This window comes from Sarcophilus harrisii, chromosome 2 (assembly GCF_902635505.1).
Source record: "Sarcophilus harrisii chromosome 2, mSarHar1.11, whole genome shotgun sequence".
NCBI classification, from domain to species: domain Eukaryota; kingdom Metazoa; phylum Chordata; class Mammalia; order Dasyuromorphia; family Dasyuridae; genus Sarcophilus; species Sarcophilus harrisii.
Genome location: NC_045427.1, coordinates 45,740,902 through 45,754,568, shown reverse-complemented (window position 1 = coordinate 45,754,568; position 13,667 = coordinate 45,740,902). Strand labels below are relative to the sequence as shown.

The following is a 13,667-nucleotide window of genomic DNA, read 5'->3' as shown; positions in this document are numbered from 1 at the left end:
TAACATCCCAAAGGTTTCCTTTTAAATAATCAGTTACTTAGCAAGTTAAGCTTCCTAATAATTCCCTCATTATTTATTATCTCCTTAAATTTCAGGTGATATTAGATAAATATTAGATTAGATAAATAAATAAATCTCATAAATAAATAAAGATAATTCAGATAATTCAGATAAATTTCAGATTAGATAAATATTAGATATTAGATAAATGAATTATACTCTCCCTCAGGCCACTAGATTGCCTCCTTTCTTTTAGATGTAATTGATAGTGTATGCTTGTGTAAACCAAGATCTCTCAAGATTTCTGAATGGTTGCTAGGATGAGCAAATGATTAATATCACTTTGTTTTTCAATCTAATGGTTTCATCTTCCTTTGTGACTTTTGGCCCATCAAAAGGGGATATAGCTCTTAAAACAACTAGAAACATTAGTACTGTCTACCACATTGCCAGACTCAGCAAATAGCATTTTTGATTTGCTGACCACAGACATTAGTTAAATAAACCAACCGTGATTAAAATGTCTGCATAAACAACCCCTCCAAATTTATTCATTTTTAATAAATAGCCATTTTGTGGATTCTAAACATGTGAAATGACACAAAGTAGATTGTTGTACAGGAAATCGGAATTTTGCTGCATAATTCACGTACCATTTAGGAGAGACTGCAGTGTTGTCTTCTTATAGGAGATCTATTTAAAGGTTGAAAAGAACTAATGAAGTGACTTTAGATTTAATGCTTTTTTCTCTTGTTTATCGAGCTATATCAATGTAATTAGTTTATTTAACGTTTTACCTGTATTGAACAAACTCCTACTTTCCTTATGAACTAGAGAAAGATGTGGATTTGATGGTAGCATAGTTAAGTGATGCATTGTTCAACAAAGAACAGTTGTCAGTGGGATGGATGTCAATCCCACTGATACCATTTTAGAGGGGATTTTTTGGTGACATACTCCAGAGAATCTATGATTGCCTTTGTTCTAAATTTTTCATAGGTGAATAGGATGAAGTTTTAGATGACATGTTGAGTTACACTTTCGTGTGACACAAAGCTAGGAGAGATAGCTAATATATTGGATGACAAAGTTAGAATTCAAAAACATTTTAACAGGCTGGATGATGGGTTTAACTTTTTCAAAGATTTGTGATTTTTGTCAGTCTCATTTTGGGAACTGTATATACTGATCAAGTTCATAAACATTTTTAATTTTAACTTTTTCCTTCATTAAGTATAATGATCTTACCTGAGATTGCAAGTAGAAGGGGAAAAAAGTGTCTTCTTCTACCGTCTTTTATTCCTTTGAGCCATTCTGAGATAGCTGAAACTTATCTGTTTCATCTTCTTGCCTTGATTTTGGGGCATGACTCTTTCCTTTCTGAGTCTCAGTTTTCTCCTATTAATGAAAAAGTTGGAATAGATATTTTCTACACAGAGTTTTTATCGACCAAGGTTTATGAAATAAAGTATACTATGGATAATTGAAAATGTGTATGGCACAGTTCATGTATTGCTCTCAGTTTCTTTGGAAAGATGCATCTCATAGATTGTTATTGTGGACATTAAACCAGATTTTAATATTAGATATTAACATGATAATTTCTGCTTTGCTTCAGAAGACCAGCTTTTTCAAGTCTCTCATTATTTTGACCTACCAGTTAATCCATAAATATTTATTGAAGCTCTTCAATAAATATTTATGGACTGGTAGGTCAAAATAATGCCATTTATGCCTTGGATGGTCAATAGTTTAATACCCAAGTTCTGTTATATAAGAAGCCAGTATCTTGCTTCATAAAATCAGATTCCAAAGAGCTAATTTTTGGATAATAAATAGATGATAAATTGTGATAAAGCATAAATGATAAATAGAAACATCCAGGTGGTTCTAAAAGTCCTCAGTTAAAGGACTGAGAAGCGTCCTTTAAACTAAGAGATAGCTCCCCATATGAATTTTCATGCAAGTAGGACTACCATAAGATATAATGTCTCCTTGTCTTCCTGATAATTGGGAAATCCAGATATCTCACAAGATAGTCATCTACACAGCTATACAATTGACACAAGGAAGTCAGAAGAATTCCTTTTTTGTTTCTTTTTCCTCCCTCTGTTAAATATAAATGTAATTGTTAATATTCATCAAATACTAAGAACCAGTTAGGTATTAAAACTGAAATATCACTGTCATGTTAAAGGCTTCTTTAACATGTTAATAAGGCTTCCTTTATAAAAATTCGTTGAGATTTTGTAAATCTAAACCTCAGGAGCATTTTTTGTTAAATCTCCTAGCAATCCTTTGATGCAGCAGAGCAGATACTGTTTTCCTTATTGTACAGATAGAGACCTTGAATTAAAACTCAGTGAGATTAAGAGATTAAGTGATTTGACTATGTTCCCAAAACAAGCAAATCACACATTCATGATTTGCACACAGATCTTCTAATACAATTTTTTTCTTTTTTGTATACAACAGATTACTTGAAAAGGTGGAGGGGGGCAGAGTAGGCAGGGGGAAAGGGGTCAAAGAGTTTCTACTTGTTAAGCTCAGTAAAGACTTTAATCCTAGAATGATAAAATTATGATAAACCTCAAAGGCTAAATCTGGAACATAAATAACTGCTAATAGCAAATTTAACTAGATATTTAATGATAAAGAATTAGATGCTGATAAGTAAGTTGGAACAGTGTATTCATCTCTGCTTTCAGGAAATTTTCGTTTTTCAGGTATATCTTCCTATTAACTACCTAAAAGAGTAAATATTTGAAACATAGGAGTTGTATTGAAACTAGTTTGGCACCAGGAGCATAATTAACCTACCTTGTCAGAGGTCTGACTAGGCTTTTGAGGTCTCTCCAGCTTGGAGAGTCTGAGATTCTCTTAGGTGTGCAAATATCCACAGGCCTAACTGGCCACTCCCAAGCCTATTGCCTTTAATATTGAACTGCCTGAACAAATAGTGCTAATTTTACTCTTTTGCTTTGATTTTTTTTATTTGCCCTCAGATAGACAGCCCCAGATAGGTGAATTAACCAAATTAGCTCCTAAAATTAAGACAAAGGTTGGCTTTTAGCTAGTTCTCTGATGTTATTGTCAGCCCTGGATAAGTCTGGTTTTACCTGTTCTAGTTTACTTCAAATATAGCTCCCCACAACATAAAGGAAATCATTCATTTGGCCTTTTTTGTTTGTTTTTACCAGCCACCTTTAAGGTTGGATAGTATTTTACCTCTCTCCACTCAGCTTACTTTTAGTGTTTCAAAAGACGACTGTTTTTGGAACAAAATTTAGCCTTACAACAAATGTCCATTTTGTATCACTTTTTAGGGGGGGAAAAGATAAAAAAATAGCTCTTGCCCTCAATGAGTTTTCATTTTTTTCCTAGTAAATTTATTTATTTTTAATATGTATTACATTATGAATCATATTGGGAGAGAAAAATCAGAACAAAAGGAAAAAAATCATGGTAGAGAGAGGAAAAAAAAGTGAACATAGCATGTGTTGATTTACATTCAGTGTCCTTAGTTCTTTTTCTGAATGCAGATGGCATTTTCTGTCCAAAGTCTATTGGGATTGCTTTGGAGAATTTTCACTTTTTTTTTGGAAAGGAATTTACATAAATATATACAAAATTACATTTGATTGGCATTATCGGACATAGGGATTGAGAAAGAGTGGGCATTTAAGGATGACAACAGGAGTGTAAACCAGAGCACCTAGAAGAATAGTGGTGCAAGTTCTAAATTAGAGTGATTTTAGGCAGAATGGTGAATTTAGTTTTGTACATGTTAAATAGAGGCAGGAAAAGGAATACTGCATTGGGACTTGGATGTGAAAAAACTGGTCCTTTCTTGAAACTGAGATGTCTGAAGGGGATGCTAGTCATCCCCTTTTTTGAGTCTTCTCAATTCTATAAAATGAGGGGATTGCATTAGATCTCTACAGATCCTTTTAATTTTTAGTCTTTTTGTTTTTATGAAGCCACAAAGGTACTGCTCTTCTGATATAGAAAATATTACTGGAAAAGATGTGACCGTTAGTTTCATTTAGGGAAATTTTTTTTTTTCCCTGAGGCAATTGGGCAATTGACTTGCCCAGGGTCATACAGCTAGGATTTTTTAGTGTTCGAGGTCAAATTTGAACTAAGGGTCTCCTGACTTCAGGGCTGGTGCTCTATCCACTGCACTACCTACCTGCCCCTTAGGGAAAATTCTTAGAAGGGCTGGTATAAGCTTCTATAGAAATTTCTTCCAGAGAAATGAATGAATCCAAGCCAGCCTTGCAAATTAGCACTAATGTCCCAGCCTGAGTGTCCCAAAGGTCAAGCTTAAAGGAATCATTTATGTTATGTTAGCAAATAAAAATTAATACAATTGAAAATGTGACCCGCAGCAATGGCATGATGGTACTGTTTGGGTAAGCTCACTTCAAGTGCATTGTGTCTTTGATACTGGATTCTTGGCAGAATTGGTGAAAGGGCCGTGAAATATTTTGAAGCAGCTTGACTATTTTTTAAAGATCTGTCAGTAGATTTATTTCCTTCACGGTCAGATCTGCTGTATATGGAGTAAACAGGGATGTTTACAGTTTTGAGATTTGTCAGTTTTGACATGGAATTCCAAGAATAGTTGTACCAGATGACCTTGGTCTGGTTGGAAACTTAAATAACATTCCAGGTTCTTGATTAAATTAAGAAAATCCTTGTGCATAAAAATCAGCCTTGCATTTTTTCCCCCTTTTACATTAGAATAGAGAGGGAAAAATTGTTTCATTTTTGTTAAGTCAACTTGGGACTTTCTTATTTAAAAAAAAAAATCCCTTTCTGCCCCTTAGCCATATAATTAAGGTTTGGGGTTTTTATTTTTGCTGCTGCTGTTGTTTGGATTGAAACTGGTTTCCTAACTCTGGTCCTTATTTATATACAACTGGCTCTTATTAGTGATTTCTACATTAGTCACTATTTGCCTATGCCTTCTCTGTAGGCATTTCCGTAGCCACTATGGTTACTGATTGCTCTTTTGCACTTCAGTAATAGTAGTCTGTCAGCATTGTATCCTCTGTCCTTTTTTCTGAAGATTTTTAATTTTTGTATAAGTGTTTGAAACATAATCTCAAATGTTATTTTCCATTCCTTCAAAGTGACTAATAGGGGAGTATTTAAATGAGTGTGTCAGAATGACTTCACATTGTGATGATTACTCCAAACTTTTTTGGCTCACCCCCTAAAGGTGTGCAGCATTCCTGCATCTGAGTTGGATGAGGAAAAACCTGCTCCTGGTCACTGTTTGGAGGTGCCTCTGGGGCAGAGGTGAGAGTCTCTCTGATATGACACCAAGTGCAAAGCTTAGTTCTTCGTTCTCAGCTTGAACCCTTAAGTTTAGGTCAGGGCACGAGCCCTGGGCTAGGACTAATTTACTTTGATGCCGAAACAACCACCTCTGGCATCAAGTAGTGAACACTAAGATAACCTTGTTTTTTATATTCCTAATAACCTCTGTCAATTATGGTGGTTCCTTTGAGAGAGAGTTGGATGTTCTAGTCCTTCCTTACTCAAACCCAGGCCAAAAATTGCTTCTGAGACGTGCCCTCTATCTTCTGGGAAACCTCCAACATGACTCCATTTCTCTACATGTGATTAGTAGAACATGGGAGGAAAAGGGTTGGGAAGATGACTCGGGAAACATGGCATCAGGAATATGTGTCCAGTGCAGGTCAAATCCTGAGCAGCAGGTTTCCTTTGAAGGAGAGGAGGGACATATTAAGAACATCTTTCACTTTGAGTACCATCACAAATATCCCTCACAAATGAGGGAAGTCAACCAGCATTTCTTATCGATGACTATGTGCCAAGCATTGGGCTCAGTTTGAATCTGGTTTGCTTTTAATATTCAAAAATCCACCATGGATACTCAAAGATCTATAAACAAAACAACAACAACAACAACAAAAAAGGCAGTCCCTGTCCTCAAAGAGTTTACATTATGATGCCAGAAGCATCACATGAAAGCAACTGGGAGTACCTGCAAAGGGGGGAGGAGAGGCTATGGTGACAAAGTTCTGATAATAAAGTGTGGGGTTATCTGGGCCCTTACTGGAAGAACTCATCTTTGGGAGAAAGGGGTTGTAGTGGGGAAAGGCTTCAGTGACCTTATAGCTCTTTTGGGAAATTGAGATTTATTCCTTGTTCTCCATATAACTACTTTTTTTTATTTATTATTATAGCTTTTTATTTACAAGTTATATACATGGGTAATTTTACAGCATTGACAATTGCCAAACCTTTTGTTCCAATTTTTCCCCTCCTTCCCCCTCATCCTCTCCCCACTGATGGCAGGTTGACCAATACATGTTAAATATGTTAAAGTATAAATTAAATATTAAGCATACGTGTCCTAACAGTTATTTTACTGTACAAAAAGAATCGGACTTTGAAATAGTGTACAATTAGCTTGTGAAGGAAATTTTAAAAATGCAGGTGGACAAAAATATAGGGATTCTCCATATAACTTTTGAAGTTTTTTTTATGTCTTTACTGTTCTGCCTTAATCATGATATCATATAATTGTGTGGCTTTATTGTTCCCAAAGCAACTTCACACTCATTTCTTATTTGATCCTCATAATTATCTAGTGAGACATGCAGAACATGTATCATTATCCCATATTATAGATAGTAAAACCGAGGCTCGCTGAGGTTATATGACTTGCCCAAGAATCACACAGCTAGTAATTGGAGGAGACAGAACTATAACAGAGGTTTTCCAACCAAGAAGTCAGTGTTCTTTCTCATGTGACCGTATTTTCTTTTGAACCAACTGTGGCTTCCCCCTCCCCTCCCCCCCAAAAAAAGTCTTGGCTACTTGTTGAAGAAATAGTATATTTTTAACATTGCACTCACTGGGTTGACCTCTTTAGAGGCAGAGCATTTCAGAAACCTAAGATAAATACTGGTCTAGATTCCTGAGGGAAAATGATAGAATCTTCATTCCCAGAGGTATGTTAAAATAGACTAGATTCCTGATAGTTAAGGCCCCACCTAAAGGGCAGGGAAATGAACTGATTAGCTCTCTGGGATTCTCCCATCCCTGTTGTCCTTTGATTTCCTGGATCAACATTTCACTGGAATTGATATTCTGCCTTTGAAATGTAACAGTGGCTGAAGTAAGAAATGTGTGCTTTGTCTGGAGCTTCTGTTTTTATTTAAGTCATACTTATTTTAATTAAGATATGTTTTTTTTTAAATTAAAACTACAAGCATTTATTCTTGCATCCTTAAGATGATAATGTACTTAGTAATCTTGCAGTATAAATAAAGCTTGTTAAGTCTCATGTGACTGACATCCTTCTAGTTTCTCCTTTTTCCGTGCCAGACTAAACAACACTGAGGCTTCATCTCTTAGAATAGCTTATTTAGAATTCAGGAGGGATTGTGGTGCTGCAAGATGCAAGCATGTTTGGGAATAAGTCACCCTCTCCTATTGCTTATATAGAAGCAAAACTGCTCTCTGAGGAAGATCAGTTCCTTTTGGTGAGAATCTCTTGTTTCTGCAGTGCTAGTGCTTGGAATCTGCAGGGCCTATGACTCATCCAACATGAGCACGTGGGCCTGATAGAGCTCTCGCCTTGGAAGTCTGCTGCAGACCTCGCAGCTTCCAGTTTGGCTGCTGGTGAGAAAGCAGAATTGAGTTTTTTTGACATCCATCTGTTGAGAGGCAGAAATTTGCTCGAAGATAGCAGGGTTTGTTTATGGAATTATCTCTGTAATAGGAGCTTCTTTCTGGTGACGTGGCCTGATAGGTAATTGTAAAGGTGTTTTGTGTTTTGTTTTGTTTTGTTTTGTATCAGCTGAGCTTAAAGTTTAGCAAGATAGAGGTCACTGCATTTTAATGGTATTCATTAGTGATTTTTCCTTTTACAGTTCTTTTCTAAGAAACCCTGTGCCTGAAAAAACCACTGCTATCAGACCAGTAATGAAATACTGCAGAATGTTGCAGATAAAAAGTCATGGCAACAGAAAACATCGAATAAGCATGAAGGAAAATCCTCTATAGGTCCTTAGGTTCTAGCAGTAAAATTCGTTTTTGTGAAATCCCTCTCCCAAGAGTTCTGGCTAGAATTTAGAGCAGGGAATTATGAGGCTACCTCCAACCCAGGGATTTGTGGTTGTGCCTCTGACCCAGCCTTGTTATATAGCTGGTTCTATGGGCAAAAAGTGTTGAATCCTTGTCAGAATTGTTTTGGATGAAGGAAGGGAGTAGGGATTATTTACTAGCAGTATTTATGGAGCTCTGTCTAGGAAGCTAGTTCAGGGTGCCCGTGCTCTCTGTTAGATTTCTCTAGAAAATTCCTGCCTAACTCTGCATCCTGTAACTTCAGCAGAAAATAGAAACAACAAACTTTACACATTGCTTGAAAATTAGCATTTTAAGAAAAAACAGCTTTCTCTTCTCTTTAATTTTTTTGTTACCAGGGATGGTATCTCTGGATAAGGGTGGAAAGTGGTGTATATTTATAAATAAAGATGTTATGAAAACAAAAGGGAATAATTTTCAAAAATAATTAAAATGATCTTTTGTCAGGAATGGGAACTACAGATCATGTCATAGTGTTGGCTTCTACCAATCGAGCTGATATTTTGGATAATGCGTTGATGAGACCAGGGAGACTTGACCGACATATTTTTATTGATCTCCCTACATTACAGGTAAGAAATACAAGTTTGACTTTCCTTAGGCTTATTTATAAAGCCTTCTAAAATTTTTTCCCAGTGAATAGCTATATTCTTAAGCTTGTGAAAATTAAAGCTCTCCTATGTGCTGAGGGCTCTTATCAGTTAATGGAAGGAGGTGATGAGAAAACCAGCCGGAAGCTGATCCCTTGGCTGTTCCTTATTCCCAGGGCCCGGGCTGTTGTGGGATTCTTTTGTCATGGAAATCGTGGTGGAGTGAAGCTTTTTGGCTTCCTCTCCCTGGAAGGGAGCTGCCTAAACCCGCTGGGCAGTGAGCACTGCCCCCACTGGGATGGCCCTTGTTTGTAACATTCCTCCAGTGCAGATGGAGTGAATTTCCTCTCCTCTTATCTGTCCAGACTTTATTTGGCTCACCGCTTTCTCTTTGGTTTTGCAACTTGTTTTTGTTCGTCCACTGTTGTTTTTCCTCTTTCTCCCTGAGCATCTGGGGTTGGATTTGCTTGTCTGGATTGAGTTTTACAGCAAATTCACTGAAACCAAATCCAGAAAGGAAAATAAAAAGAATCCCATTCTTCTCGCATGGCATCTCTTCCTTCCATCTGCAGCTTTGTAGACATCCTCAGAGTTTTCATTTTAAATACCTTAAATGCTTGATATTATCTGGCACTGAAAGCCTGAACTGTGCAGCTGCCCCTGAAGGAGGAAGGGAAAAAGGCCCTGGCAACTGAGCTCTGAGTGTTTTAATCAGGACCTCCTGGACCAGCTGAGTCATTCACTCCTTGGCTGCCTGCCACCCCTCCTCCACCTCCCAGCCTAAGGTTGAACACAGCCTGGACTGGTAGAAGGGGGTCTTTGTAGCAGCACCTCCAGGAACAGGAACTCCAGCCCGGTGTGGCGCTTTGGTCCTGTGGGAGCAAAAGGAAGGGAGCAGTGGGGACAGAGGGAGGGCTCCTGGGGCAGAATCAAAGTCATACTTGAGTAATGTCACCCTGAGAAAGGAGCTTTGGGAAAGCAAGCTAGTGACTCACAGTAAACCCCCGCAAGGCAGGACTGTATTTGGAAGCAGAGCCATGACCAAGCCTCCGCTCAGCAGGGAAAGTGGGTGACTCTCCTGGGAGCAGAGATACGCTTCCCTCTTGTGGCTCTTCCTGGGGTGGCTAGAGCCACGGCTGTTCCGTAGACACCGGGCTTCCCCTTTGGCAGTTGGGCCCATATCCCCCATACCTCCTCCAATCAACATTCTGATCTGCTTGTGGCCCCCGCCCAATTTTGTATGATGTCCTTTTGTGTTATGACAGGAAAGAAGGGAAATATTTGAACAGCATCTGAAGAGTCTGAAGCTGACCCAGACTGGTAGTTTTTATTCCCAACGCCTAGCAGAGCTCACGCCTGGGTTTAGCGGTATGAGAACTCATTTCTCTTTGGAATGTTTTGCGTCTAGTGCTTTATGTGGATCTCTTTTGATGCTGATTTATAGGTCCCTAGAGTTTGCAGTTCAAAGCGTTTCCCCTTCCCTTTTTGTTCTATTGTTGCCTTTCACTCCCCCACTGAACCTTTCCATTTATGAAGTCAGCCACCAAGCTGCTAGCTGCCTGTCCCACTTCTGTAATACTCACCTCTCTGTGCTTCCTTATCGGCTCCTGAGAACTGAAATTGTTCAGTGTAATTCATCAAAGTCTGACTGCCTTTACTGGTGGCTATAACAACATATAGCCATTGTTTCTGCTCTGGTTCTGTTTGGATCACTCTGTATCACTTAATACATGTCTTCCCATAATATTTTAAATTTCATATTCCTTTCTTATAGTAATATTCCATTGCATTCTTGTATCAGTTTGTTTAGCTATGTTGCAATGGATGAGCATCCCCTTAGTCTCTAGTTATCTGTTACTAGTTAGTATTATTATGAATCTTTAGTTATAGAGAGGACTTTACTTGTTGTCATTGACCTACTTTAGGTATATCTCTCAATGAGATTACTAAATTAAAGGTATGAAATTTAATGACTTTTCTCAAAGAATTCTCCTTAAGTCTGTATTGGATTTGTGTTCCATCTCTTTTAATGCCAATGGAGATGGACTATTCACTTTTATCCCAGGTAGATATCAGTATTATTTAAAGTTCATTCCACATACTTGGTTGTAAGTATGGAACTGTGCATCTTTTTGTTTCTAAGGGAAACAATTCAGACAAAGTCTGATTTGAGAATAAGTTTTGCATTGCAGAACAGGTGGAAGATAAGTTAAATCAATAACGTGTAAATAAATAAATAACAGTCATTTCCCCACCCAGGGGAAAAATAAACAGAGAGTATTTCACTAGATATTTAGACTACCCACTTATGGTAGGTCAAATTCTAAATAAGGAACTCAGTGTCTGCAGCAATATTCCTATCCCTAAGTTATTCCACTTCTCTCTAGGGCTTATATGTGCCTGTTTGCACATATAAGACATGGAATTTCCTTCCTGAGTTTCTTGTTCTATCAGGCCATAAGGTGTACTAGTTCTATTTTTTTTCGGCATTTTACTTCCTTATCCACAAATTCAGACCATATGTTCAAATTACTCTGGAGTGAGAGGTTGGTTTGGCAATTTTAGGAATACCCTGACATATTCCGCTAGTTACAGAAATGACCACTCCATCCTTCTTATTCTGAATATAAATTTCATCTTCTATCCTAGTGATCCATTACAATTTATTCATTCCTTTTACATCTGACCCTTGTGTTTTCAGTGAGAGTTATAAGTTTTAATTTAGTAGAAATAAACAATGTCAATGAAGAGGGGGTTTTTTCCCTCAGTTTATTTTATGGGAATCTAAAGGCTCTAGGTTTTATGAGTTAAGGTTTAAAGCCTCATAGCATTTATTTTATCAGCATATAATGCATGTCTTCTTTGGTCCTTCATCTGTTTAACAGATTTTTTTTCTTTTTAGTAACAATTATAGAAGTCTTTGCCATAGTCCTTGCCCAGAAGGAACTTAATATAATAGAATAAGCTAAAATAGGTACATAAACAATGGTAGTATAAAGTATATCATTGTTAAAGTGACATAAAGAGATAGAAATGAAGTACTGTTTCACTTAGAGTTTCAGAGGAGAAAGAGATCTTGTTTTGAATGACCTTCTATAGAGTTTTGTCTAGCAATGCCTTTTGTTTTTATATCATAGTTTTATATCATAGTTAGCATTATAAAACAGTTTATGTCTTTCTACAACAACCCTGGGAGGTAGGTGCTATTATTATCCTGAATTTACAGATGGATAAATTGAAGCAGAGTTGATTAAAAGACTTCTCCAAGGAAACAAAACTAGTGAGGTTTGAGGTTGGCTTGAACTCCAGTCTTCCAGACTCCAGCTTAGAGCTCTACCACTGTACCTCCATGAAATGATGTAATGTACAAGCAGTATACAAACAAAATACAACACTGTCTAATCTATTCTGAGTCTCGCTTTTGTTGGGAAAGCCTCGGGATTTGTCATTTGCCAATCCCTTTGTTTTACATATAAATATTATAGCAAAATTCTCTCTATATATTCCATTAAATGTGGTCAAACTTTTTAACTTATAGGAGCTGACATTGCAAATATATGTAATGAAGCTGCTCTACATGCTGCAAGAGAAGGACACAAATCAATTGATACATTTAATTTTGAATATGCTGTGGAGCGAGTAATTGCAGGTACTGAGACTTTCTGTTCTTCTGTAAAATTGTTTCTTTTCCATTCTTAACATATTTTTTATTATACAATATTTATTGAATAGATAAACCTGTAAAATGGGAGGTCAATTAAATAAGAATATTTCAATACCCCTTCTAAACATACATCAGTCTTAAACTTTGGAATCAACTCATTTTAGGCTTGGACTTTATATGATTTGGGAAGAAAAGGAAAGGTAAAGAAGAATGTAAGACAAATAAAAGAATCTTACCTTCTTTGAAGACAAGCAACAAACATTTATTAAGCACATTTCTTGGTGCCAGGAACTGTGCTAGACCCTAGACAGCCAAAGTCAAAAATGACAGTTGTTGGCATCAAGAAACTTATGCTCTATCAGGGAAGAGTGATTGCATGGATAGAGACAACCTGTACAAAGGCACTGCAAAGGTAGTGAAATGTCTTTGCATGTAAGGAACAGCAAGAAGGCCAGTTTGACCAGATGACAGTCTATGAAAGGAAGTCAGGTATGAAAAAGGTTGAAAAGGGAAGCTAATGTCTTGTTATAAAGGGTTTTAAATGCTAAACAAAGGACTTTCTTTTATTCTTAGTGGAAATGAGTATATAGAGTAGGGAGGGGTGTGACATAATCTTACATGTGATTTAAGAATATCACTTCGGCAGTTGTGTGGAGAATGGATTGGCAAAAGGAGAGACTTGAGATAGAAAAATTAGGAGGCTATTTCAGGAGCTCACAGGACAAACGATGAAAGCCTGATCTACTAGTTGGGTGACTATGTGACTGTAAGAAAAATGTAGAAATGCAAAAAGCAACTTTTAGAATATATGGAGTAGCAGAAGAATGAAGAGTCAAAGTTGACTATATTTGTATAAAGATGGGTGATTGGAGGAATGATGGTGCAACCCTATACAGCAGTAGGAAAGAAGTAAGGCATGGAGAATAGATGATGAGTTCTGTTTTAGGTTAAATTTATAAGTTCCTGTAGGACATCCCAAAGTTTGAAAAATCCAATAAGTAGTTGTTGATGTGGAGCTAGAGTTCAGAAAGAGGCAAGAGTTGGCTACATACATTTAGGAATCATTTCCAAAGAGAAGCTAATTGAATCATGGGAACTAATGAGGTCACCAAAAGTGAATTGTTAGAAGAGAATTGAAGGGGGCCCAGGGCAGAGCACTGAGGTACATCCACAGTTAGAGGGGTAGACATGAATAACCAGCATGGAAGACTGACAAGAACTGTCTAGATTGTAGGAAAAGCAGCCAGTTCGTAATGGCATCAAAACCAAGGAAGTAGAAAGTA

General features: G+C 37.2%; 1 protein-coding gene across 1 annotated transcript in view; it reads left to right on the top strand.

Annotated features, from left to right (window-relative positions):
- The window catches only part of SPG7 (SPG7 matrix AAA peptidase subunit, paraplegin), an 86,294-nt gene that overhangs the window by 52,752 nt on the left and 19,875 nt on the right, over positions 1–13,667 (top strand). The window contains exons 10-12 of the mRNA XM_012540383.3: positions 8,578–8,702; positions 9,986–10,088; positions 12,259–12,369. Of these exons, the coding sequence (XP_012395837.2) occupies positions 8,578–8,702; positions 9,986–10,088; positions 12,259–12,369 (339 nt within the window). The remainder of the gene's footprint in view (positions 1–8,577; positions 8,703–9,985; positions 10,089–12,258; positions 12,370–13,667) is intronic.